We start from the raw sequence: 26,140 nt of genomic DNA on the forward strand, positions 1-26,140 counted from the left end.
GCAGTCTCATGAAAACACCTCTTCTTTCTCATGTTTGCAGATGTTTAATGAGTCTATATCAACCATCTCTGACAAGATTACTGTGTGTACTTTGGAGCTTTATAAAATGATTATTTGTGACCTACCCCCTACTCCTTCCAAATTTCATTACATTTTTAACCTGCGGGATCTTTCCAGGGTCTATAATGGACTACTTCTTACAACTCCAGAAAGGTAAGAATAGAAAAATTGTCTTCAGTGGTCCTACACCTATTTATATTGGATGAATCTGGGTGAAGGTGAGGTAATTTGGTACACGAAATCAGTCACATTTGGTCACTTTTCATTAAACCTTTACCACAATGAGAAAATGTTCAGGAACATCCTAAATTGTGATCTTACTCTTGATGACAAACACTGATGCATTAGTCTTTCTTAAATAAGATATCCAGAGGTAAAAATGCAAGCAAATTAGTTATTACGAAAAGAACAAACCCAAAAAGAGTAAAAAAAATCAATCTAGAATTCGGTCAGTGTTATTAACCATATGGCCTTAGGAACCATGTCAGCTCATTTGGTGCAGTCTGATATTTCGATGTTAATTCAGGTTTCAAACAGTGACCCAGATGGTGAGAGTTTGGAGAAATGAGTGCCTGAGGGTTTTCCATGACAGGCTGATTAATGAAGCAGACAAAGCATTGGTGAGTAATTTCTTTCAATTTTTAGTAGTCACTGACTATTACTATGGCAACTAATTTGCAACAGCAACATTACCAACTGTTGCACTCAGGTCTTGCAGTCAGACTGCAGGCTTGTCTAATTGCTCCACTAATTTAAAACATGGCCCATGGAGTTTTCTTTTCTAAAATAAAGTGACTGTGGCAGACTAAGTGAGCAGATCTGCTGAAGGAATGGAAAATGTCACCTGGTTTGCCTGTCCAGGAAAATTGGTTAGCAGTGGCACAGGTGACAAAGTGTGAGAGCAGTGCAGGGGAAAACTCAGGAAATCACTTCAAGTCAGTATTTTCCTTTAGGAGGGATTGTATCAGAATGTGACTATACAGTCAAGTCGGAAAAAGAAGGGTAAGAGCCGAGACCTTGAACAATGGATTCAGTTTGGGCTGTTATGCAAACTGGAAAATGCTCCAAATTATATCTTAAACACAAGAGAGAATTATGCCAGTTTTATATCTTGAGAATTAGGGGAGGAATTGGGTTAAAGTTTACTTACATATAAGCAACTTGTGAAGCAACTTGCGTAGATGAAAAGAGGTAGATTAAGATGGCTTCAGTTTTTTCTGCTTAAAACTTCCTCCTCTAACATACAAAAATACATTTCCAGCTCAATTTTCGCAACTCAGAATAGTTACATCGCAACTGTTCTGTATTTGTACATTCATTCAGACTTACAAGATTTACGAGAAACCTTGGTAGTGAGACAACTATGAATGCTGAGAAGGAAGGTTTGTTAATATAATATTTACACCAATATATGAGAAGGTTTTTTTTTTAACAGGCTTATACTTTTCTGTCTTAAACTTCTGCAGTCCATTGGCTTGAATGGTTCTTGAACTGCCTATTAGATCATTTTAGATCGTACATAGAACACAATACCTATTGGATCATTTTAGATCGTACATAGAACACAATAGGAGGCTGTGGTCTTTGGATCTTCTAGTGACATAAATATCCCCTTGAAATCAGTCAGTATTTGAGCAAGAATCTGCATCATGACCCTTCTAAGTGTTACTGGATTCAGAATCATCTGCTTTGCTGTGTTGCCTGACTCATTTCATATCCTTGAAGGTACAAGGTCATATAAAAAACCTGATTGAAGAGAATTTCAGAGATGACTTGGAGCAGGCCATGAGGGATCCTATTCTTTTTGGAGATTTCAGAATGGCACTGAGTGAAGGAGAACCTCGTATTTATGAAGATATCCAAGACTACGATGCAGCAAAAGCTCTCTTTCAGGTAGTGTGCATCAGCTTGGAACTGTGCCTGAGGAATGGACAGGAGCTTGCCTCAAACTGTAGGAAATCTGTTCTCTTTCTGTGTGCACATAGAATTTTATGTGCACCGCTACCCGTTTGGGGTCTGCAGTAACGAAAATTGAGGATCAACTACAGAATTGGCAGTGTTTTCCAATAGTTTATTTTCCCTGAGGAAGGGGAAAGGAATAATGCTGCTAAATGGGTTGTTTTTTTATTAACGTTATTAATTGTTTCATTGGTCTCCTAGAAACATTCTGTCCACCTTTCTCTGCAGGAGATTTTGGAGGAATATAATGAATTTAATATTAAAATGAATCTGGTTCTTTTTGATGATGCTTTGGAGCACTTAATCCATGTACATCGCATCATACGGATGGATCATGGGCATGCCCTGCTCATAGGAGTGGGAGGCTCAGGAAAGCAGTCTCTAACGAGACTGGCTGCCTATACAGCTGGATGTGAGGTTAGTGACCCTGCATCTTTGCAGTGAAAGAAGACAAGAAAAGCAATATTGTGATCAGGATTAAATTGGCCAGGGGGAGGGAAGTCAGTCAGTCAAGATAAAATCAGGCTGGCATCTCTTCCCTGTGGAGAGAAAACCAGGGTGAGGTGATTGCCAGGAGGTCTAAGACGATGATTGTGGGCAATCTGGGCAGGAAGCTGTCAGTGCCTGAATCTGGGTTTTGGCACTGGGGACAGAAAACAAGGACGGGTTTGTTGGCAAACAACTAGTAGTTCCTAACTACTGCTTTTGTTACTTATCTGTATTACAGCAGCAGTCCAGTGCTGCTTGAGGCACCTTGTTGTGATTGATACTGTAATATTTCAGATAGGAAATGTTCCTCTCTCAGAGGTACTTTCAGTCTCTTACAGAGGCTTGGAAGGGAAGAACAAAAAAGGAGGATGAACACAAAGCAACTTTGAAAATGCAATCCTGCAGGGTTGTACAAATGTAATTTTTAAAAAGAATGTAGTACCTAACTTTTTGATACTTACACATTTACTGATGATAGGGGCCAAACCAAAATCCTTGATCCAGTCTAATTGAAATTCAGAGTTACCATCATGTCTTGGGTCCCTCTGTGTCTTCTCAGTATATGTTTGCATCCTTAGGTATTTGAGATCATCTTGAGTCGAGGATATGGAGAAAATAATTTCCGAGAAGATTTGAAAAATTTGTACCAGAAGCTGGGTATTGAGAACAAGTCAATGGTCTTCTTGTTTACAGATGCCCATGTAGCAGAAGAGAGTTTCCTGGAACTCATCAACAACATGTTAACTTCAGGTAGCACAGGCAGCCTCAATTACTCCTGTTCAGTATCTACTTGTGACTCATAATCTCGAATGTACCCTTGATCCAGCTATTACTGTTTCACTCTGCTGCTTTAGTTAGTTACACTTTTCAGTACTACCTGAAATGATCTTGGCCTTAATAATGGCTTTTTGGCATCTTCTTATAGCATTTATATGTGTCTGGGAAGGCTATAGGGTTAATTCATGCTGATCATGATGTTGCAGGAGTCTCAGATTTCTTCCAAGACCGAGTTATAACTTCAGCTGCATTTGGCCACAAACCCACCTTTTGTCCCATTGGCTTTTGAATAGCATTCACCTGAACTGCAGCAGCTGCTTATATATATATGTCCTAAAATGTAGTTTAGTATCTTTTAGTGTATGCAGCAGCTGAAAATGAGCAGCAGCTGGCACTGTGTGACCACCCTCCCTATAGAAGTTCCTACACAGTCTGATTTGAAAACAGATGTGTTAAATCTTATCCCTTTCATTGCTCTAGTTTTCCCTGTTCCTGGTCTGCTTATGTCTGTCACTAGGTAACTTATGCAATATTTGCCACGTGATTGAGAGAATGAAAATAGGAACTGATTGTTTGTAGACACTAATGAAGATTTTCTTTGCAGAGTTAAAAACACTTTATGTTCTTGTGACATTTTGTATATGTTGTTGAAGCCCAAACAAAAATGAATTAATTATTTCTCTAAATCCCCTTGCATCATCCTAAGTACTGCCTCTCTATTTTCCATGGGGGCTGGGGGAAGGAGGAGAAGCGTAGAGATTAATAGGTTAATTCAAAACTACCCAGAATAATTTTTGCAGATTTAGGTTTAAAATTTGTGACTCTGGTTTCTCATCTGCCCTAGCCCCAGCCATATGGTTTTCTCTTACTGGTTGTTCTCACTAGCTTTTTTCTGTCCTTATGTTACAGGAATGGTGCCAGCCCTTTTTCCAGATGATGAAAAAGACACCATATTAAGTCAGATTGGAGATGAAGCTACTAAAGCTGGCATGAACCCTGCTAAAGAGAGTGTCTGGCAATATTTTGTAAACAAATGTGCAAGCAACCTTCATATTGTCCTGGGAATGTCCCCAGTTGGGGACAGTCTGAGAACGTGGTGCAGAAATTTCCCAGGTATCAATTGTACACCCGGCTTAGTCCGCTCCCTGTGAAACACAGGTTTGCAGGCAAGAGAAAATCTCCAATGGACACTCAGAGATGTCTGGCAGCTAAAGCTAAGTAGAGCAGGTTTCATGATTAAGGATTTGTAGTGCATGATTTTTTTTCCAGTTAATTACCACATATCATTATTGATTAGCGAGTATTATTGATTAGCATTTACCAGATCATCTTCCAGCTGAACAGCTAGAAATCAATTGGTCATCCTCATTGAACTGGAAATATACAGCCTATGTCTGCAGCCTCTCTTCTGTAGTTTACAGAAGAATGCATGGTATTAAATCATTATGAAACTAGGACGGTGGTAAGAGAAACATTTTTGTATCCGAAGCCAAAAAAAGGGCATGGTGAGAGGGACACTCACTGAGAGAAAAAACACCTGACCCTGGTGGATGCTGCGCTTCAGCAGGTGGCTGAAAGGAGTCCTGGGAGACTGAAGAGACATGTGAAAGATGGGTATGGATAGGAATCCTAGCCCAGGCATTAAAATACCTTGTTGCAGCTCTTGACTGCATCCTGTAGAATGGTACAGCTTAAAGAATAGTACAATGGGGTTAGCAGGACACAAGTGTAAAGTTGATTGTTTACTATCAAAATGGAAGTATTGACTTTGTGGTAAATATTGTTGCTAAGCAGGAGTCAAATAAGACAGATCCTGCAGATTCTTGATGCAAATAAAGTTAAGCATGGGACTGCCTGGCAGATTAGGGTCTAGTTTTACAAAGAAATTTTTCAGATAACGGTATCCTTTTATTTTAAGGTCTTGTCAACAACACTGGTATTGACTGGTTCTTGCCCTGGCCCCGCCAGGCCTTGTATGCAGTTGCAGAATCTTTTGTCGGTATGTTTTAACCCATTAACCCTTGGGATAGCCTAAGAAATATATTCTTTACTTTGCAGTTATTGTAGATTTCATAATTTGATTTCCCATTGTGTTTGTTACCCTGAGTCTAAATGGGTAATATAAAATCCCAGTGAAAAAATGTTTTTGGACGGATGTTTCTTACTCAAATAGATGTAAAAAATTGCTAAAATTCAAGTTCCCAATTCTGCAGACAATGTGGCCTGCCTACCAGGAGGCCCAGGTTCTCTTCTGACTCTGCCTTGATCTTGCTTTTTGCCTCACAAAAGACTTTTTTTGTGCTTGGCTTAGATGTACATGAGAAAGACAGTAATTGGCAGACTCTTAAAAAAACCTCAACAAAACTTTTGAAATTTTTTATTTCTTCTGCCCAATTTTAGGAAATAGCACACGCATCCCATCAGAGAGCTCCAAGTCAGTGATTGAGCACATAGTCATGGTGCATGAATCTGTAGGGGATTTCAGCAAGAGGTTTCTGCAGAAACTGAGACGTAGCAACTATGTCACACCAAAGAATTACCTTGATTTTATCCATACTTATTCAAAATTGCTGGAGGAGAAAAACAAGTTCATTTTAGGTAAGACTGTGTAGATGTTTTCTACTCTTTAATAAGTGACTTAAATATTTTAAAAAGAAAAAAATTTTGGTGAGAATCCCACATATTACCCACATTATGCAAAAATAATTTTATCAGTACTATCTCAAATGCTGTGCTGGCATCTGGTTTTGACATTGGACCAATATCCTGGCCACATGTGAATATTCAGACTCTGTCTGTCAATCAGTGGGCTCTCCTCAAATTCTTTTGTGCATGAACCTGAGACAGAATCTCCAAACTAGACACTCCTCTGCTTGGGGAAGAGTCTGATTAGATCTAATACCAGCTCAGCCTAGCTCAAGGTTTGACATTCTTCCTCAAGCAGCAATTCTTATTCATACTTCAGTGGGCACTGAAATAGGTGAAGAGGATAAAACATGAACAGTATAATATGGAAAGCAAGTTGTGGCCCAGGGCCACTATGTGGTAGCCCAAGTGATGTTAACACAATCTTGTATGGGAGGCTTAGAAAAGGAAAAATCTCTCAGTCATTTTCCTTTCATAACCGAGGTTGCCTTGCTGCAAAGTGCACCTATAAGCATATTTACCTTCTGTGAGATTGTCTATTGCTGTGTGATAGTACACAACCAATGAATCACTAACGTTTCTCCCTTTTTTTCTACCTAGCACAATGTAAACGGCTGGATGGGGGCTTAGTTAAACTGAAGGAAGCTAGTGTACAGCTCGTTGAGCTGAACAAGAAACTTGCTGAGCAAAAGGTTGCGCTAGCAGAAAAATCAGCTGCTTGTGAGGCTTTGTTACAAGAGATTTCAGCAAACACAGAAGTAGGTAGGTAATTTACAACTACTGAAGTGTCCCACAGGCTAAGCAAGGCTCCCATAGTCTGTGTTGTGTTGGGTTGGAAGACCCTCTAAGAGCTCCAGCTGCTTCTAGAGGTAACCCTCTTGTTCCATCTTTGCTGATCTAGTGTCATACTAGAAGAGCAGGTCCCCTATCTTGCCCGGATTGCCATGTTTGCTATATAGTTGGCCTACAGTACTTCACACAACTCAATACTATGTTTGCCTGCCCTTGTCTTCCCTTTCCAAGGTGTAAGGCATAACGTGCGAAAGAGGCATTAGCAAGAAAGGGACCTTCTGATTTAGAAAATTACTATTAGAGGAAAAACAAAGGGAAGCATGGGAGGAAAAGAGATTATGTATGCAGTTGTGTGGAACACTAACAGTGTTCCTAACCTGGTGATGGAACTGTAAACATTGGCAAGCTAGCAACAAAAAGGTACTGAGTTGATGGTAATTTCTGATTTTCAGCCAAGAGCAAATCTGTATTACTATATGTTCTGTATACAAATTTGAATAATCCATTTATGGCCCTGCCTTTACAAATCCTAGCTGAGGAGAAGAAAAAACTGGCTGAAGAAAAAGCTGTGGAGATACAGGAACAGAATAAGATGATTGCTATGGAGAAGGCGGCTGCTGAGACAGCTTTGGCTGAAGTTATGCCTATTTTAGAAGCTGCCAAACTGGAGCTTCAGAAGCTTGACAAGTCTGATGTTACTGAGATCAGGTGACTCATTTGGATGTACAGTAGCATAAACTCTTGGAAATTCATTGAGAGACCCTCGTCTGCAGGGTTTGAGCCTTAGCCTCACCTTTCTCACCTGCATGGTGTATCGGTGAAGGTCAGGACATGAGCTGTTGGGGTGCAGAGGTCACAACAGAATTCCCTGATTCCTAGCCCAAGACTTCCCCTCAAGCCTGTTCTTCCAGTCCTTTGTTTGATGTGTTCCCCATATTTCTCTACCCTGTGTCTGATGCACTAGAAACTGATATGGTTTTTGCCTGAGCAGTGGCTGTCCAAACCTCTTTAGTCCTCCTCTGTTTTTATTCAGTGTGAATAGGAACACATACCAGTTATTTTTCAGGGATGCTTTGATAGCATGAAAATGTATTTCTCTGCTGAATTAACTTCTCCCTGTGTTTTTGTAATACATCTTCTATTTGGGGATAGATAGAAAAGCACATCCAGTCCTTGGCTGTCCCCAAAATAGCAACGGCTCTCCCTTCCCTGCCACACTTGTTTAGTTTCCTTTCTCTAGTATATCTCTTCCTGCACTGCTTCTCCCAATGGACAGCTGCTTCACTGCCCTAGGGAAGAATATTATGGCTCAGGATTTTAGGCCTTCCATTGTTGAAATCCTTTAGTATTTCATTGATCAAATTGTCTGAATACAAGAATTGGTTTTGAGCTTTTGACTAGTTAATAATTCCTTGTCTGGCCTGGATTATCTTTTTCACTTTGTGTAGGATGTCTTATGTACTAGCGCTTGTTGTGTTTCAATGACTCTCTTAACGGGAAGTACCTGTGTCTGGCATCATGTGCTTTGTCTCCTCCTTTTTCTCCTCCACTGTCTCCTTCATCTGTTTTCTAGATCCTTTGCAAAACCCCCTAAGCAGGTGCAGGCTGTTTTGGAATGTGTTCTTATAATGAGAGGTTACAAAGAATTAAGCTGGAAATCAGCCAAAGGAATGATGTCTGAGGCAAATTTCCTGCGATCCCTGATGGAGATAGATTTTGATGGAATTTCTCAGAGCCAAGTGAAATCTGTCCGAGGTAAATTACTGATCTGTATACTTGGAATGAACGTAGGATCTCGTTAATGTGATTAGCCACGTCAGCGGCAATCCTTCCAGTGTTGTTTGGGAGGGTGGGATTCACTTTGTGCAAAGGGACAGCACTGTCCGCAATGCTGCAGATGTTGCACTGTTGGGGCTACTGGATTTTTCAGAGTTCAAAGACCTTCTACTATGTGTTGCATCCAGTTTATACCTCAGCTAGGGTCTTACACACTTCAGTTTAGAACAGGAAAGAAACAAGCAAGACAGCTGAGCAGGCCTGCTGTCTGCTTTTAGCCACTTGGAAAGTAGCATTATGACCTCATCCATGTGGTGACAATTAAAATGCAATATATACAGAGTGGAAAGAAAATAAGCTATATCTAAAGCTTATGGGCCAAGCTTTGCACATGCTCCCAAGGGTGTAATCCAGAGTAGTTCCTTTAAGAGGGGAATTTTGTCCTTTGAAGAAAATTGCATCTGACTGCTGCAGAGAAAACAAACCATGATCCTGAGGTGTGCTCAGGAACACGTGAACATATGAACAACTCCTGAATGCACTCCCTTCTTGGAGAAAGAACTTGAGAAATCACTAGCAATATTGTGCTTGTATTATTACGGCCCAGTAGCTTCATCTTAAGGTGAGAGTCTCTTTAATATTCTGACAAATGTTTCATATTGTCTCTCGCAGCATTGCTCGATATTGCTGATAGGGAAAGCTATTTCTCTGAGGATTTCTGCACTGTAATTCAACTCACTTGCAATATTTTTCTGTTTGCCCATTTAGGTCTGTTAAAGAATCTTAACACTACCTTCAGTGAAATGGAACTTGTTAGCAAAGCAGGACTGGGAATGTTAAAGTTTGTTGAAGCAGTGATGAGCTACTGTGATGTAGTTAAAGAAGTAAAGCCGAAGAGAGAAAAGGTAAAGGTGGATTCAAACTTAGAAGAGGATGAAGCATGATCCTGATGAGAAAAATAATACTCAGCAATTTCATAGACTGCCCATTTCTCCTATTTGAAGTACTTAAAAAGAGGTGTTTAGGAAAGCTGTTGCAGTAGGAGTGAGGCAGGTACTCAGTTATAAACAACTGTGTGTGTTGTGTCATGATGCTGGGATGTGGGTTCCCATCCGCACCAGTGCTTGAAGGAGAAGGGAGGAATGTGTTCAGTTGGAATTTTGTAATCTAACATGGTTAGAAAAACACAGTTTATAGCTGTCTACTGAAAAGAGACTTCAAAACACATCAGAGACAGAGCAGAGCTCAGTAGTACACAACATCCATGTCCCTTAAGCACAGACCTTTCGATTAACTTTTTTTAGAATGACTGGAAAGTTAGCTGTATTACCAAAGGAAATCTAATGTCCAACAGATGATGCTGGGAAACTTTCTTCAAGAAAAGATTATTATATACAGCTGACTACTGAGAAGGTATATTCATGAGATGATGAGTCTGACTATTTTTGAGGTCTTAATATTGTTGTTATTAAACAGACAAGCCTTCCCTTTTGTCACGGGATGACAGTCCTGCTGACTTCCAATGTCAGCAGGACTGCTCACATGCTTTAATATACCTTGTGGGTACAAAACTCTAGGAGATTTATCTGTTTTGGAACTGCAGTATCAGACCATGATGTATATGTTTGGGATGGGGAGAGGTGGGTGAGAAACAGTGCCAGTTATTTTGGCTTACACTGTTTATTACCAGGACACTTTGAAATACATGAAATAGCCAAAAGAAATTTGAGAACTTAAGACTTCTCTCCAATCCTCTGATACTCTTTTGTTTCCTTTATAATGTAATGTAGGTGGCTAGGCTAGAACGGAACTATTACGCAAGTAAGCGGGAACTGGAAAAGATAAAGGCAGAGCTGGCTACCATTCAGGATGAGCTTAGAGCTTTGGGGGACAAATATCAAGAGGCAATAAAAGAAAATCAACAGTTACAAGAGGAAGCAGAGATTATGCAGAGAAGATTAGATGCTGCTGACAGGCTTATCTTTGGCTTGAGATCTGAGAACAAGAGGTAAGTCTAGATTCAAAGAGGGACATTTTTGATGTCAGAAGGTCATGTGCCAGGGATAAAATCTATCGAACTGAGACATTTTTGGAAATGTCACTTCCTGTGATGTTTGTTTCTGAGAAGAGCTAATATCTGTTCTAAGCTAATATCCATTAGCTCTTGAATAATAACAACAATTTTTAGTGCAGAAGAAAAAGGTGAACTCAGATTAAAAGGAAGAAGGTTCAGAAGGAGGTTCGATATCTGTAGCCATCATAATAATGAAAGAACAGCTGATTGTAAATTTGAGGGTCTGTCTCAACCTATATCTAAAGTAGCAGCAGCTGGAAATTCTGCACATAAACCCCATCTCCCTGGTACAGACTGACCCAGGATTCCCTTATAATTCTATCAGGTGGACAAAGGAATTAGAGGACTATGAAATACGAAAGGTGAAGTTGCTTGGAGACTGCCTACTCTGTGCTGCCTTTCTGAGCTATGAAGGAGCATTCATCTGGGAGTTTCGTAATGAAATGATCTATCAAGTGTGGCAAGAAGATATCCTCTCACGAGAGATTCCTCTCAGTCAACCATTTAGGTTAGAAAGCCTCCTGACTGATGAGGTGGAGGTCAGCAGGTATGTCCAGTCAAGAAACCCAGTGACTACTGAATGTGAAATTGTGAAGTGAGAGTCTGGATCTGAATCTGTAGCATAGAATTGGCATTGTGGGTGGAGGTACACAGCCATAATGGAGAGAGCCTGTTTTACTTTCATGTCTCAAAGATGGTAAGGAGATAAATTATTTTTCTTCTGGATAACAGAGGCTATTTGTTATAACAAACCATTGTACTTTACACTCCAGGGAATTCACTGAACACACATATAATACTTTTTTAGGAGATTTTTTAAGGAGTTATCTATAATGTGTTCAACCCAAAGCCCAGCAGGAGTCTTTTCATTGACTTCAAAGAATTTGCAATTAAACCCATGCCCAGGTAGCCCATATTTCAACTACTACAGGATTACTCACCAAATGCAACAGTCAGTGTTTTGTATAGTGTAGTTACAAATGACTCGGACAATGAGTCAGCCTGAGTTTTGACACTATTCTCACAATCACATACACTATATGTTTCCTTGTGTGTCTAATAGTGTGCTCAGTGAATTGCATAATTTTATTGACAAATGAAATGTGCTGCTCGCCCGTCAAGTTTTTGTCCCAGCCTGGTCTTTTATCCATTCCGTTCCCAGGTGGGTTTCCCAAGGATTGCCTCCAGATGAGCTCTCTATCCAGAATGGCATCCTGACAACATATGCAAGCCGCTTCCCACTTTGTATTGACCCACAACAACAGGCATTACATTGGATTAAGAAGAAAGAAGAAAAAAATAACCTGAGGGTAAAGATAAACGATCGTTTTACCTCTTTACTGGTTGTTTTAAAAGCTGCGTAAATATCTGTCTCCTTGAATGGGGAACCAATTATGTACTGACAAATGTGTTCACTAATGTATCTCTAGAATAGATAGTGAATATCACTGTTCACATGACCTTCAATTCTTTGGGACGGATGGTTTGTTTGGGATCTTGGCCAGCCTTGGTACATGCAGAAATAGTGTAACCAAAAGGCTGGCATAGCTTTTGTTTTATCTCAGCTTCAGGATGGAGCTTCCATGTAGGACAATAACACAGTCAGAGGCGCAGTTGGAATTTTGAAGAATAGTTCTCCAAATGGAAATTATTCCCAACTGATCAGAAAAAAATAAGCACCTTTACTGTTTCGTACCAGTGCAGTTTATATCATCTGTAAGAGGAAAGACAAAAAGCAACAAAGAGCAGACTTCATTAGTTCTGGCAACTACTGTAAAATAATAATGTTCAGCAAATTGCATATCAGTTCTCTTTTCATATCTTCCCATTATTCTCTTGCAGATGGCTTCCTTTAATGACTCAGATTTCCTTAAACAACTAGAACTGGCCATAAAGCATGGAAACCCTTTCTTGTTGCATAGTGTCGATGAATACATTGATCCTGTGATAGACAATGTCTTAGAGAAGAATATCAAAGTTGCACAGGGGCGAACATTCGTTGTCCTGGGTGACAAAGAGGTTGACTATGACAGTAACTTTAGATTGTACCTGAACACCAAATTATCGAACCCAAAGTATTCTCCCTCTGTGTTTGGCAAAGCTATGGTTATCAATTATACAGGTAAGCAAAAGTGTATATTTAGTAACAAAGTAGTGATTATGCTGTAGTGCAAGTTTAGGGCCTGGGTGTTTGTCTGAAACAGCAATGAAACTGTAAAAAATTCATAGTCTCCCTTATACTTAGCATCTGATTTAATAGAAAATTCTTCTCACTTCTCTCTTTTAATCTGAGACTGAGCTGAATATCTCTCCTTGCATCTTTCAGGTTAGGATGCTTTGGTAGAATTAAGATATAGAGTTATTAACCAAGTCACTCTGTTGCATCACTGTAGTTTTATGAAATGATCGAGATGAAATAAGTTGTGTAAAAGCTCTCCTTGTGTTTAAAAAGAGACTGTGTGCTGTGTACATGCGTTGTATCTGTAGTTACACTAAAGGGCCTAGAGGATCAGTTGCTCAGCGTCATTTCGGGTTTTGAAAGAAGGGAATTGGAAGAACAGAGAGAACATCTCATCCAGGAAACAAGTGACAACAAAAACTTGCTGAAAGATCTGGAAGACTCTCTCCTTCGGGAACTGACGTCTTCCACAGGAAACATGTTGGACAACTTGGACTTGGTGCAAACCTTGGAAGAGACAAAATCCAAAGCTACTGAGGTACCAGCTCTGGGCTTTTTGGAAGGATAGCTACTAATAGCACATCGTCTTTCCTTTTTCATTGTGCTTCATCTTTCACCTTTGAAGCTAGGAATTAGTTTGAAAGAAAATGGAGAGTTTTCTCATGAGTATGTTGCATCTTTCAGTATTGGGTAGTATTTTATTGCATCAGAGAACCAAATCCTATCTTCAGGAAAGTCCTTATCAGGACCAAAGTAATGGTTGTTTACAGTTCTAAAGCAAAGAGCTTTAGATATATATGATATATTTCCTTCAGCTCTGAAACAACCTTTGTCTTGTATTGTATCAGATCTGAAATTAAAATTTAAAATATTTGTTACTCAGAGGGGATGTAGAATCTCCATCCTTGGAGGTTTTCAGGCTGTAGTTGGGCAAAGCCATAGCTGACCTGATCGAGTGGTGGTCATAGTCCAGCTTTGGGCAGAAAGTTGAACTAAAGGTCCCCAGAGGGCCTTTCCCACACTATTTCCATGATTCTGTGTAAATCTTTACTTTTCATAAATATACAGGATGGGATTAATTTTATCTAACTTTTGATTTTTACAATTCATACTACTTATTTAGCGTTACCTGCCCAGACTCCCTATACAGTCAACATAGAGAGGCAGGCACTGAATAGCTCTGCTTGTTGTGATATAATGCACATACTATGGATCAGCGCAGTAATTACGTGTCTATAAAATCAATGTATGGCTAGGTGATTGAAAAACTGAATCTGGCTGAGAAGACAGCGGTAGATATTGATCGTCTTCGGGATGGCTACAGACCAGCTGCCAGGAGGGGGGCCATTTTATTCTCCGTTTTGTCCGAAATGGCACTTGTCAACATCATGTATCAGTACTCACTGGTTTCCTTCTTAGAGGTTTTTGGACTCTCTCTTCGGAAATCCATGCCCAGTCCTATTCTTCTGAAGAGGTTAAAAACCATCATGGATACATTGACATTCAACACCTATAACTATGGCTGCACAGGTTAGTGCGATTTAGTGATGGGCTGATACTGTGCTGTGCAAATGCTTGATACAAGCCATGCCTTCAGTCGGTGTACATTAAAGAGGCACGTTACCAAACAGTGAATTCACTGATGGTCCTGGTTTACGCTTTACTCCCTGCTATTTCTCTTTGAAGAAACTATGCATGTTACCAATGTAACTTTTAAAGAAATGCTTTTCTTAATACCATTCTTTTACGAATGGTAAATTGCAGCTATGGATCTCACATCCCTGGATGTAGCTTACAGATGCTGCTTTGACTTTGTAAGCCTGATCCAAATCCCCATCTTTGATCACCCTGATCTTTGTGGGGTGACCAGGTGCAGGATATGGATTTAAAGATTGCTCCAGTTCCACATGTTTAGCAGCTGATTTTTGAAAATATTGTCCTTTTAATGTAGGCTTGTTTGAGAAGCACAAGTTACTATTCTCCTTTAATATGACCGTCAGGATAGAACAAGCTGATGGCAGAGTTCCACAAGAAGAACTTGAATTCTTTTTAAAAGGTAAAGTGATTATTTATATATAAATATATAGCTATATGTAGCAATAGCTAAAAGATCTTTCAAAGATAGATTTTTGACTAGATATGCGTTTCTATAAGAGCTAGCACCTAGAGAAACCACTGAAGACAGCTGAACTATGTTGGTTTACACAAATTGTGGATTCTGCTATTTCTATTTTTTTCACTTTGTTAAACAGTGACGAGGCTAATCTTTCTCTGCAGATGTTGACAAATCTCACATTAGCTAACTGTTACCTGAGAAAATAATCTTTAGTTATCTTCTGACTATGTATAAATAATTTTAGAAATGGTTGCAAAGATACAACTCCGGCTTTTGCAAGCACTTGTGAAAATGCCATCTTTTCTTCAGCAGACCAGTTTAATCTTACAGTGCTTCCAGAAACAAATTTCCAATTGGTTTTTCTGTGCAGTGGGACTGTATGTGTGGTCATGTATTGGAGAATTTATGACACGGACATTCACTCTGGTTTCTGAATGTGACTAGGCAATATTTCCCTGGAGAAGAGTGCACGAAAGAAACCGTATGCTTGGCTTCCAGATCAAGGCTGGGAAGACCTAATTCGCTTGTCTGAACTATTTCCTGAGAAATTTGAATCTCTTCCAGATGATGTGGAAAAAAATCCAGACGTATGGAAAAATGTACGTGCTTTTCTGCAATCCTGTTCCCTCTCCTTGTTTTTCTTCTGGTATTAAATGTTCAAGTATGATGCAATGTACCATAGCACTCGGCAGGAGGCATGTCACCACTGGCTTTTTCTGTCAAGGCCTTGCTTTTCTTCTTGACCTCAGTTAGTGATTGGCTTATTTCCAGAAGAATTAGGGCTTTTATTACTTAAAAAACAAACAAACAAAAAATCTTCCCTGGTATACTGTAGATTTTTGTTTTCCAGTCAAATGCCTTAGATGAGTTATTTGCCCTGTTGAAGTCAGTGGAATTTTTGCTGTTGATTTCAACAGCCAACATTTCACTGTTATTTCTCTACTGCTAAATTGTACTTTGATCTTCTTGTGGCAGTGAGTTCTATAGGCCACTTACAAACACAGACTTTCCTTTGTTCTGCCTTTAGTTTCATTCCATGTCTTCTTGCTTTATAAGAAGTCTTTCTGTAAGCAATCTGTTAATACTTTTTGCTTGAGATGCTGTTTTCTGTATCTTAAGAGAATTACTTGACATAAAATGAAAGTACAAATGTGTTTCTGGACTTGAATACTTTATACTGAAAAAGTTGAATTTTTTTACATTCACTTAATCTTTTAATATTTCTTGGCAGCTGATTGACTTTGTTCTCCTTGTGTCTCTTGGTCCCTCGTTAATTAAACTGCTTTTGTCTGCTTTCCTAGTAATTTCATTGATAGAGCCATTTGATCCATTTGCATTGTCTCCCATCTTTTCTTGCCAGTGGTATGATACAGATGCTCTGGAGCAAATGCCATTCCCCATGCAGTACCAGAACAATCTCACGGACTTTCAGAAGCTCCTACTTTTACGGTGTTTCCGGGTGGACCGGCTATATCGGGCAGTAATGGACTATGTTACTCTGACAATGGGTGAGAAGTAAGTCACTCTCTTCTTTCCAATCCGAATCACACTGTTCAGGTATTTAACACAGAACTGGAGTTGTAATCAACTATGTAAATGATTTTGTAATTTGCCTAAACAACAGAGCATGATTTGTCTCTGTATCATTTCCATGTGCAGTCTGCAATGAGCTTTGATGTTTGTGTAAAAGTCATCTTTTACGTAAGATGGCTGCGCTTGTGCAAATTAGCAGTTTATTGTGCTTCTTTTCCTACCAGGTATGTGCAACCCCCCGTGATCAGCTTTGAAGCTATCTTTGAGCAGAGCAGTCCTTACTCACCGGTTGTTTTTATCTTAAGTCCTGGCTCTGATCCTGTGAGTGACCTCATGAAACTGGCCGAGAGGTCAGGCTTTGGAGGGGATAGACTCAAATTCCTAGCCATGGGACAAGGCCAAGAAAAGGTAACTTCGGTGGGAGGGTAGGGACGTGCTGTGTGCAGCACGTTAGTCTGTGAATTGCAAATCATGCTCCTAATGTTGTGGGCCTGTTCAAATTTCCTCTCCAAAGGCCTACTCCATTTAAAATGGAGTCACTTTGTGGTTCAGACATAGCACACAATGTGCCAGCCTGGGAATAATGCTTTCCTGTGAAAGGGGGCATTTGGCTGATTGGCTGATTTTATGGTTTGGGTAAGGGTAGATTCCAAATGATGTTGTTGTCTGTTAAAAAACAGTTGAGCTGAAAAGATGTTACTCTGCAGCCTTTCAAAGGTTAATCAGTGAGCCTGTGTCTCTGTGTATGGACAGGAGTTGATTGGAAGTCACAGCGTTTGTTACCAAAAAGATATCCTCTGCTCTTTCTGTCTTTCCTGTGGCTTTCCTTAAGCAGGGATGTCCAAAGCTTAGCAGCTGACTGAATTTGCTGTGATTTCAGTCAGTGGGAGAACTCCTGTTAGATTCATTTAGACCACCACTTCCTAGGCTCTGATCTTCACCCACTTCTGGGCCACGCACACTCCTGTACTGTTTGGAAATATTTCAATGCTGTGCGTGACTTAATTTCAAAAGGAATTAATGAAATAAAAAAAGCATCTCAGAGCAACTTCTTGCGGTATTGGAAAAGGTCTGTTCTCAGCAAGGAGCATTCTGGTAAGTCTACTAAAACTAACTAAAAGGCTGAGTGTGCTTGCTAGCAGGAAGAAATCCACTGCACTAACCCATCAGAGTCAGTTTGCTTACAGGATAAATGGAGAGTTACTCACAGACAGTTCTTTCCCTCTCTTAAGATTGCTTTGCAGATGCTGGAGAATGTGGTGGTTCGTGGAGAGTGGCTAATGTTGCAGAACTGTCACCTTTTGGTGAGGTGGCTTATCAATCTGGAAAAGGCCCTGGAGAAAATGACAAAGCCTCACCCAGACTTTCGTCTCTGGCTGACTACTGACCCGACCGAGGGCTTCCCAATTGGAATACTGCAGAAGTCCTTAAAGGTACCGTGCAGTGGGGAAACCCCAGTCAGGAGGGCATGTCCTGCCACTCTTACTCAGCAAAACAGACTGGCTTTGGGAGGAGCATGACCTGAATGCAGCATGTTGACTTGGGCTGTATGTACTAGCCTTTTGTCTTTATAAGCCAAATCCTTTTTTCATCATCCTGTTTATCTTATGGCGATTTTTCCTTTGGGTGAAAGCTGTTCAGCAGTTTTTTTTCTGAAGCAGTTATTTCAGAGTAGAGGTTTGTGAGTAAACCTGGAGATGTGACAAATGCTCTTTAGATTCAAATGCAGCCACAAGTGAGGAATATCTGGAAAGACAGAAATAGTCCTGTCAGTCCTGATGCTGAAGTGCAGAACTGAGGTCTCTGTCTAGCCTGGCAATAGTGCCAGTGGAGCAGACGTTGTAATAGGATAATGGTTTCCAGCTGCTACTTCAGGCTGCAGCATTTATCACAAGCAAGCTGAGCTGATTATTTTGAAGGCACAAGCCATGATGCTGTCCTAATGTTCTTTTCTATGGCTGCTTTACTTCTGTTGTGGTGAACCAGTCCTGTAAACACAATTATTTTGTTTCACAGATTTGAAATCAGTGGCATGACGGATCCACCCAATATGTGCTCTAGTGTATCAATGACAGCTCTGGAGTATTCACCTCCAGCAGTGCTCAGCGCTGCAGTGGGGAGAAGTGAGCATGGATGTATCTCTAAAAGACTGCAAATATGCTCTTTCTAGGTCTAGCCATGAGCAGTGAGAACAAAGTTTTTACAGCACTTTGAAAAAGCCAGCTCTGCTTCAGTTTGATCATCAGTAAAGCCATATTAGACTGTTAAGCCATCTTACTGTGGTGCTATGTAGGACACACCAAAATGTGTAAAGTATTGATATTTCAGTAAATGAGATCTTCAAGTATGATAAATATTAATGTCTTTCCAATAACATGACCATTTCTAAAATAATATCAAGTTTCTCTTTACATATATGTGTGTGTACCTTGATAAACTTAAAAGATCCTTTTCATGTCTTTACATAAGAAAAAATTCCGTATTGATATGAATTTGGAAAGCTGTTCAAAATTTTCAAGCTTGCATAGTGTAGCTTACTTAAAGAGCATGATATATTTACAGCTTATTTTCCTGAGGCTATCCAGTAATTGATGGCTTCCCTAATTATTTTGATAGGTTGTGACAGAACCTCCTAATGGTCTGAAACTGAATATGAGAGCCACCTACTTCAAAATTCCCCAAGAAGCCTTAGAGCAGTGCCCACATCCTGCCTTTAAATCCTTAGTCTACGTCTTGGCATTTTTCCATGCTGTGGTTCAGGAGAGAAGGAAGTTTGGGAAGGTTGGCTGGAATGTACCATATGATTTTAATGAATCTGATTTCCAGGTAAGAAAATAATTACAAGGGCTCTTATATTCTTGAGTTGCTCAGATTACTTTTGAAAACATGTAATCTATCCAGCTTTAATCCTTTCTCACAATAACATTTTGCCTCATTTTTTTTCTGCTGCTGTGGACTCATGTAGACTCCCGATCTTCTATAATGTCAATTTTGGCCACTAAAAATTAATCAGATTCCCAATCCTTCATGCTTATATTGCCTCTCTCATGGGTTTCTTTTCTTAAGAGGATTTATACTTTTTAATTATTTGAGAAATAAATGATTGTTAGTTTTCAAACAAGAACTACATTAAACAAATTCTATGGATATGTATAGCCGATTTATGAATCTTCTTATCTCACATGTTCCAACACCTTTATAGGTCTGCATGGAAATTCTTAACACATACTTGACAAAAGCTTTCCAACAAAATGATGATAAAATCCCCTGGAGCAGTCTCAAATATCTTATTGGTGAGGTGAGTGCCTACAGTGTCACTAAGGAACACTTGATGGTAAAAGAATCCAGATAAATGAAGCTTCCTCTCTGCATGGGCTGTATCATCAAGTAAAGCTGGCTGAGAGTCTCTCCTGGGCAGTCTGGAAACTCCTGTGTAGCCCTGAGCAAGTCACTTAATCTCATTGTCTCAATGAAATAGGGCCATTGTGTGTAACTGCACAACAGGGGAGTTACGGTGCTTAATTAATTTTGAGTGAGAGCGCCCTTGGGATCCTCTGGTGAAAGATACTGAACAGCACAACTTTGCAGTATTATTAGTGCAGTGGAGCATTACTGACGTGAGAGCTGTACAAACAGATTTCAAAAGCTCTTGCAATGCTGTATGTGATACGTGCTGTGTAGTAGCCGGCCAGTTCAGTGGAGCTGCTGTGACATGAAATCCTACAGCGACCTGTTATTTTGCAGCACTTAATCACAGCTGAGCGTGAGCTGGTGCCTAAGGAAGGTACCGTTGCACATAAATCACCACGATGGATTATTAGGAGTGTCCCACAGCAGCTATCTCCAGACTAGGTCCAAACACTTCCTGCTTGTTCCCCCTGGAGGGGGGGCTGGAGAAGATGTACTTGGTATTCCTTAAGGGAGACACTTAAGTGTTACACTGTGCAGTTACTGCAAAAGTGAAGAGTATTTTGGACTTTTCAGTGATTTTTTAACTGTATTTGCTGCCGCAGAAGCCAGTAATACTGATGTAACTAATTTCTAGGTCATGTATGGTGGGCGCGCAATTGATAGCTTTGATCGTCGCATTCTGACCGTCTATATGGATGAGTACCTTGGTGATTTCATATTTGACACATTCCAAGTGTTTCATTTTTATAAAAACAACAAGGTTGATTATAAAATTCCACAAGGGACTGTAAAAGATGACTTTGTTGGTAAGCAATGCTTTTCCTGCCACATAAGTTTGCATTAAAAAAAAAAGGCTACTTACAGTATACATTCTCTCCATGTGTCCATTGCTGGATATGAGAAGTTGAAAGGAACTTCAGGCATTGCATGTGTATGTATTGCAATGTTGTAATCCGCTGATGATGATGATGTTCTTGCTTTATATGAGGAGCCCTTTGTAATGTGAGCTTACCAGCGAGCTCCTCATTTCTTTAAAAAAAAAAAAGAAAAAAATCCCTAGGTAACCAGCATGTTAATTTTTGTATTATTAAGTGATACATTTCCATGGGGTGGCTGTGTGGGTGGGGTGTGTGATATCTGTGTGTGCGTGCACACATTTCATTCTTAAAAATGTTTAGTCAATCCCTGGAGTGTTTCAGCACCAGCTGTAGCGTTTGATTTTTTTTCAAGCAGAGCAGTAACAAAAAATCACTCATGCAATTCTCTGCAGTATTCTTTTTTGCCTCGTAGCTGTGGTTTAATATATCGCGTCTTTAGGAAGCGTGTTTTTTGTATTGCAGAGGCGATAGAATCTCTGCCACTTGCCAATACCCCAGAAGTATTTGGTCTTCATGCAAATGCTGAGATTGGGTATTATACACAAGCAGTTCGTGATATATGGTCTCATCTTCTTGAGCTGCAGCCTCAAACAGGTATGTTCTCCATCACTTTGAATTGTTTTTTTGTAAATAAGAAATAGCGAGGTGGCGAGCTGCTTGCCACAGGGATTGATAGCAGCCCTGCCACGGCCCGCCTCGGGGTGCTGCCGCTGCCGCCCGTCACTCTGCCTGTGCCCTGGGCGGGGAGGTGCGTGATCCCGGGGGCACGGCGGGATGGTGTTCATGGCCCTGGGGAGCAGAGGCAGCGCAACAGCGGGGACTGGGAGGTGAGCGAAGCCGAACCGCTTAGCCCTGCCAGCATGGCAGTAGTTCAGCACGCGCCCAGAGGCACGGTGAAGCAGGCAGGGAGTCCTCTGGTGCAAATGCCAGCACTGCAGAGGGTGGGGACTGTGAGAGCTGACTCGCCTTTTGGCATCAAAGTTTTCTTAGAGAATTAATAATAGAAGGAGTAACCTATGCAGATTTAGTCTCACTAAGCCATTTTTTTGTTTCAGGTGAAACTGGTACAGGAATTAGTCGAGATGAATATATTGCAAATGTTGCTAAGGATATAGAAAACAAAATACCACAAGTATTCGATCTTGACCAGATACGGAAAGGTTTTGGACCAGAGATATCCCCTACGACTGTGGTGCTGTTGCAAGAACTGGAACGTTTTAATAAGCTGATCATTCGAATGGCAAAGTCATTGGCTGAACTGCAACGTGTAAGTAAGAACACCACTACTGCTGCTCACGGCAACTAGAGGAAATCAGTCAGGCTCTACCTGCCCCGGGCTGGCACTCACTCTCACTGTCTTTCCAGGCCTTGGCTGGGGAAGTTGGAATGAGCAGTGAACTGGATGATGTGGCTCGGGCTCTCTTTAATGGACAGATTCCTGAAATCTGGCGGCGGCTAGCCCCCGATACACTCAAAACGCTTGGAAATTGGATTATTTTCTTTAGAGCTCGGTACAACCAGTACACCAGCTGGGTGAGTGCCTCCAGAAAGCTTTTTGTTTTGTTAACCTGCATGCTATGCTATCGGTGCAGAAGTCAGTGAACACACACTGCTTCAGACAAGTTACTTGAACTAATGCCAATCACCACCTAGGACGATAATGAATCATTGCACGACTATGGATGCAAGACGGACTAGCCTCCGGCTAGTCTTTAAGAGCGTTGGCCTCTGGGCTGAGTACCAGGTATGGTGGGAGAACCAGGTGCTGCAGCTTGTCTTCTGTGACTGCAGGTTAATGAGTGTGAACCAAAGGTGATGTGGCTCTCGGGCCTGCACATCCCAGAATCTTACCTGACGGCTCTTGTTCAAGCCACCTGCAGGAAAAACAAGTGGCCCCTGGATCACTCCACCCTCTACACAGAGGTAACCACGTACAGGACTGCGGAAGACATCACTGAAGGGTCTACTCAAGGTAGGTGTTTTTATGATTATTTGACATAAATAATAAAGTAGTTAATTGGTGAGAGAGAGGAAAAAAATTGCTTGGCATACTGAGTAAATTACTTAGATTATACCTCCGCAGGCATACTCTTGGTTATGCATTTCAGAGTCATGTGATTTCAAGCTGGGAAGTAGCTGGGTTCTGGTTTCTGCTTAAAAAAATTTCTTCAGCTCTTTTCGCCCACATGCGTGTGTTTGAACTTACACCTCTCCCTTGCGCACGCGCTCTCTCTCTACTTTTTTCTTAATGGCTAGAACATTACCAGTCCTAGCAGGTTTATAAACCTCTATATACACCACAAATAATATATTGAAAGATATTTAAACAAAGAGTAAATACAATGATGTATGATTTATTGTGTAAATATATCTTTATGAAATTTCTATGACTAGCAATGCTCTAATTATGAAATATAACAAACGCTGGGTAAAGGGGACAGCTAAGCAATGCTTCTGAGTACTAGACCTGATTGGGAACAGAGGAGGAAAAAGAAAAATCCGATTGTTTTTGCTAAATCTAACTTTCAGTTAAAAATAAAAGTCACTTCAAGGGCTTACCTAGACTATTCTTTATTTACTACCATTTCATCAAAATGCTGGGTATTTTCAACAACAACCGGAACAACCAGAACAACCCTTCACCTTTTGTCAGAATGATCTAACAAGCAGTCCCACAGGAGTTAAAAAGCTCTCTTACAACTTGGCTATTACTTGGGCAAGTAATTGGAGAGTGGCACCCACTGTGGGGATGAAAACTGCAAGCAAACCAGTATTTATTCCTAATAATGTTTATCATAGGTAGTGCAACTGAGACAATTTTAATTTGAAAAAAAAAAAAATTTAAACACAGCAGGTCACAGTTGTATTCTAAAAACAAACACCGCAGATAAATTTACCTCTGTGTAGCTGCAGTTTGAAATGATGAAGTGAGTTTTGTCATGACTGTAGGTGCCAAGGACAGCTACTGCAGCAACAGTTGTCTTAGGCTGATTTTTAGTAGCTCAGTTTACATGAGATGTTGCATTTTCTGCCTGTACAGGCTGCCTTGTTTCTGGTCTGTTTCTGGAGGGAGCAGACTGGGACATTGAGCACAGCTGCCTTACCAGAAGCAAGCCCGGCGTCCTGGTGGTGGAGTTACCCATTCTGAAGATAATCCCCATTGAAGCGCACAAGCTCAAACTCCAGGTACTGCTCCTTTGGGGACACAATGGTCGATTAGCTTATTACCTTCCTCTGTTTTCACATCTCAGTAGCTGGCAGTCCTTTCCCTCTACAAGCAGCAGTATTTTATCATTCCCACTAGTATATAAAGTAAGCAGTTGTTTAACACTTCTCCTTACATAAACCATCACTGAAGTTTTTCTTTTCTAGGGGTGACACTCACAAGGGTTAATACATTTGCTGCCTCTTTTCCATTCAGGCAGCGTGGAACCATCTTGGGACACTCTTATAATCCCACTGCTCCTTTCATTATTTCCCATTACCAGTTAATGACATAAGGGATGTTTACATTTTCTGGGTATCTGTTATTTAAGACCTGTAACAAAAAAAGTGAATTTCTGAAGACAATCTCTCCTAGAGGCCCTCCTTGTTTCCAGTTTCACATAGTACTTCCAGCACTCCTCCGTGTCCTTCTTTCCTCCCTGCTCTTTTAGAATACCCTGCGGACACCTGTGTACACAACCTCCCAGAGAAGGAATGCGATGGGTGTCGGCCTTGTTTTTGAAGCTGATCTTTACACTACAAAGCACATCTCCCATTGGGTCCTGCAAGGCGTTTGTCTCACCTTGAATGCAGACTGACAGTCTGAAGTTGGCACTAGATTTTTCCCCCACAATCCGACCCTTTGGGGGGAATCAAACCAGGCAAAGATCCACACCATGGGTGGGGTAGCATTCACTTAGGCACACCTGACTTGAAATAGTATGATACAACCAAGCTAGTACTGTCAATAAACACATTTGAAAAGAAAAATGTTTTTCATAATTTGCATTTCCTTTTAGAAAGGCTCCAAGCTGGTCTATGCATACAAAAGAGGTAATAAGTTAGTCTCGCACACACAAAGACTAAGGTTTGCCTGTATGGTTGTAAGAAATGTTTTTAATTGCCCAAAGCATCACTTCTGCTGTGCTTAGAAGCGGTGCCTTCCATCATCCTTGAACAAGCGGCAGGGTAGAGCAGTCATACAATAGATCGCCATAAAAATATGGCAACAACCACCCAAAAAAACCCCAAAACCACTGCTGGTTAATGCAATACACTTAAAAATAGTAAACCACAGGATAACAAACTTTCTTTAACCAACCATTTTCCAGGAACACAGCTTTTCCCTATCCCTCCCCACCAGTCACGAAACAAATCCTACCATGCAACCGGCACGGCGTAACGCTGAGTCGACTTTCTTGGGCTTCAGAACGGCGAGTGACTGAGTCGTGAGGGTGCGCGGGGTAGGGACGGGAGGCCTTGGGGCTAGTGGACAGTCAAACCCTCTCTGACTGGCAACGACCCCGCTGTAAGCTGTCATGCTGCACAGGAAATTTAGCAGTACCACAGTTAGGAAGAACAGCTTGTGTCATCCTGCCAGTGCCTTTTGAGGGAAGCTGACAGTGATCCAAGGCTCCAGAGGGAGACACACACCAACACACAGCTGCAGAAAAAGCTTACGAGGGGCAGACTACAGCTGGCAAGGGGGAGGAAGGAGGGCAGGCAGGGATCCTTCATCAGCTTTCACAGAGATTATGCGTTCCAGGTTTTTGAAGGCACATCATAAGCTTAGCAGCATTTGGGAGCCATTGTTTCTTGCTGGTCCTACTCAGAGGCTGCAGACAAGAGTGAAGCAGAGGTGAGCTGGAGGTACTGATCAGAATTTAAGAAAAATGGTCAGATTTGTGCTCCTTTCCCAAAATTACATACTCTCACAGCTCACAGTATGCCTTTCTTTCCTAGGAAAAAAAATAATAATTAAAAAATAATCAAGTAGTCTAACAGATGTTGAGTCTACCTGTTGCTTACTAGAAAGGAGCAGGGGAACCAGGGCAAGTGCAAGGCAAGTCCATCCCAATCCACAAGGTAAAAATCAAGGATGCCAGGTTCTCCTCCTGTATGAATTGGCTACATCAGCTAAATTTAACACTAAATACACACATTTTAGAGGGACAACTCAGGTTTCTAAGCTGGCAGAAGCCAGCACTGTCTGATGATGCCCAGAACATGTCTAAGGTTGTCAGGAAACAAAAATAATCCCTTTACAAAAAGTGCAGGTTAGAGCATAAAGAACCATTTCCATATTGGATAGCCAGTTACGTTTTCTCCCTGGAAAAGGAGCTCTGAGCCAGTATGGAAGGTGCTACAAGTGCAGTGTACTGACTAGTGTAAAATGCGTCATGGAGCCAGTCAATTTTTAAAAAAATAAAACAAAAAAAACCAACTCAGTGTTCATACTCTTTCTA

General features: G+C 40.8%; 1 protein-coding gene across 1 annotated transcript in view; it reads left to right on the plus strand.

The window, feature by feature from the left end:
• Positions 1-24,547, plus strand: part of DNAH10 (dynein, axonemal, heavy chain 10) — a gene marked incomplete at its 5' end in the record, with an annotated part of 56,879 nt that extends 32,332 nt beyond the window's left edge. The window contains 32 exons of the mRNA XM_009584320.1: positions 41-213; positions 587-680; positions 1,786-1,953; positions 2,248-2,436; positions 3,087-3,258; positions 4,195-4,398; positions 5,204-5,284; positions 5,686-5,883; positions 6,532-6,693; positions 7,257-7,431; positions 8,297-8,478; positions 9,268-9,404; positions 10,290-10,507; positions 10,899-11,120; positions 11,736-11,883; positions 12,416-12,695; positions 13,061-13,290; positions 14,009-14,282; positions 14,704-14,808; positions 15,313-15,467; positions 16,229-16,383; positions 16,626-16,809; positions 17,634-17,834; positions 19,018-19,227; positions 19,604-19,699; positions 20,447-20,618; positions 21,153-21,284; positions 21,746-21,957; positions 22,056-22,223; positions 22,482-22,662; positions 23,731-23,876; positions 24,347-24,547. Coding sequence (XP_009582615.1) covers positions 41-213; positions 587-680; positions 1,786-1,953; positions 2,248-2,436; positions 3,087-3,258; positions 4,195-4,398; positions 5,204-5,284; positions 5,686-5,883; positions 6,532-6,693; positions 7,257-7,431; positions 8,297-8,478; positions 9,268-9,404; positions 10,290-10,507; positions 10,899-11,120; positions 11,736-11,883; positions 12,416-12,695; positions 13,061-13,290; positions 14,009-14,282; positions 14,704-14,808; positions 15,313-15,467; positions 16,229-16,383; positions 16,626-16,809; positions 17,634-17,834; positions 19,018-19,227; positions 19,604-19,699; positions 20,447-20,618; positions 21,153-21,284; positions 21,746-21,957; positions 22,056-22,223; positions 22,482-22,662; positions 23,731-23,876; positions 24,347-24,493 — 5,571 coding nt within the window. The remainder of the gene's footprint in view (positions 1-40; positions 214-586; positions 681-1,785; positions 1,954-2,247; positions 2,437-3,086; positions 3,259-4,194; positions 4,399-5,203; positions 5,285-5,685; positions 5,884-6,531; positions 6,694-7,256; positions 7,432-8,296; positions 8,479-9,267; positions 9,405-10,289; positions 10,508-10,898; positions 11,121-11,735; positions 11,884-12,415; positions 12,696-13,060; positions 13,291-14,008; positions 14,283-14,703; positions 14,809-15,312; positions 15,468-16,228; positions 16,384-16,625; positions 16,810-17,633; positions 17,835-19,017; positions 19,228-19,603; positions 19,700-20,446; positions 20,619-21,152; positions 21,285-21,745; positions 21,958-22,055; positions 22,224-22,481; positions 22,663-23,730; positions 23,877-24,346) is intronic.
• Between the last annotated feature and the right edge of the window lie 1,593 nt (positions 24,548-26,140).

The sequence above is a fragment of the Fulmarus glacialis genome, unplaced genomic scaffold, assembly GCF_000690835.1.
Source record: "Fulmarus glacialis isolate BGI_N327 unplaced genomic scaffold, ASM69083v1 scaffold15550, whole genome shotgun sequence".
NCBI lineage: Eukaryota > Metazoa > Chordata > Aves > Procellariiformes > Procellariidae > Fulmarus > Fulmarus glacialis.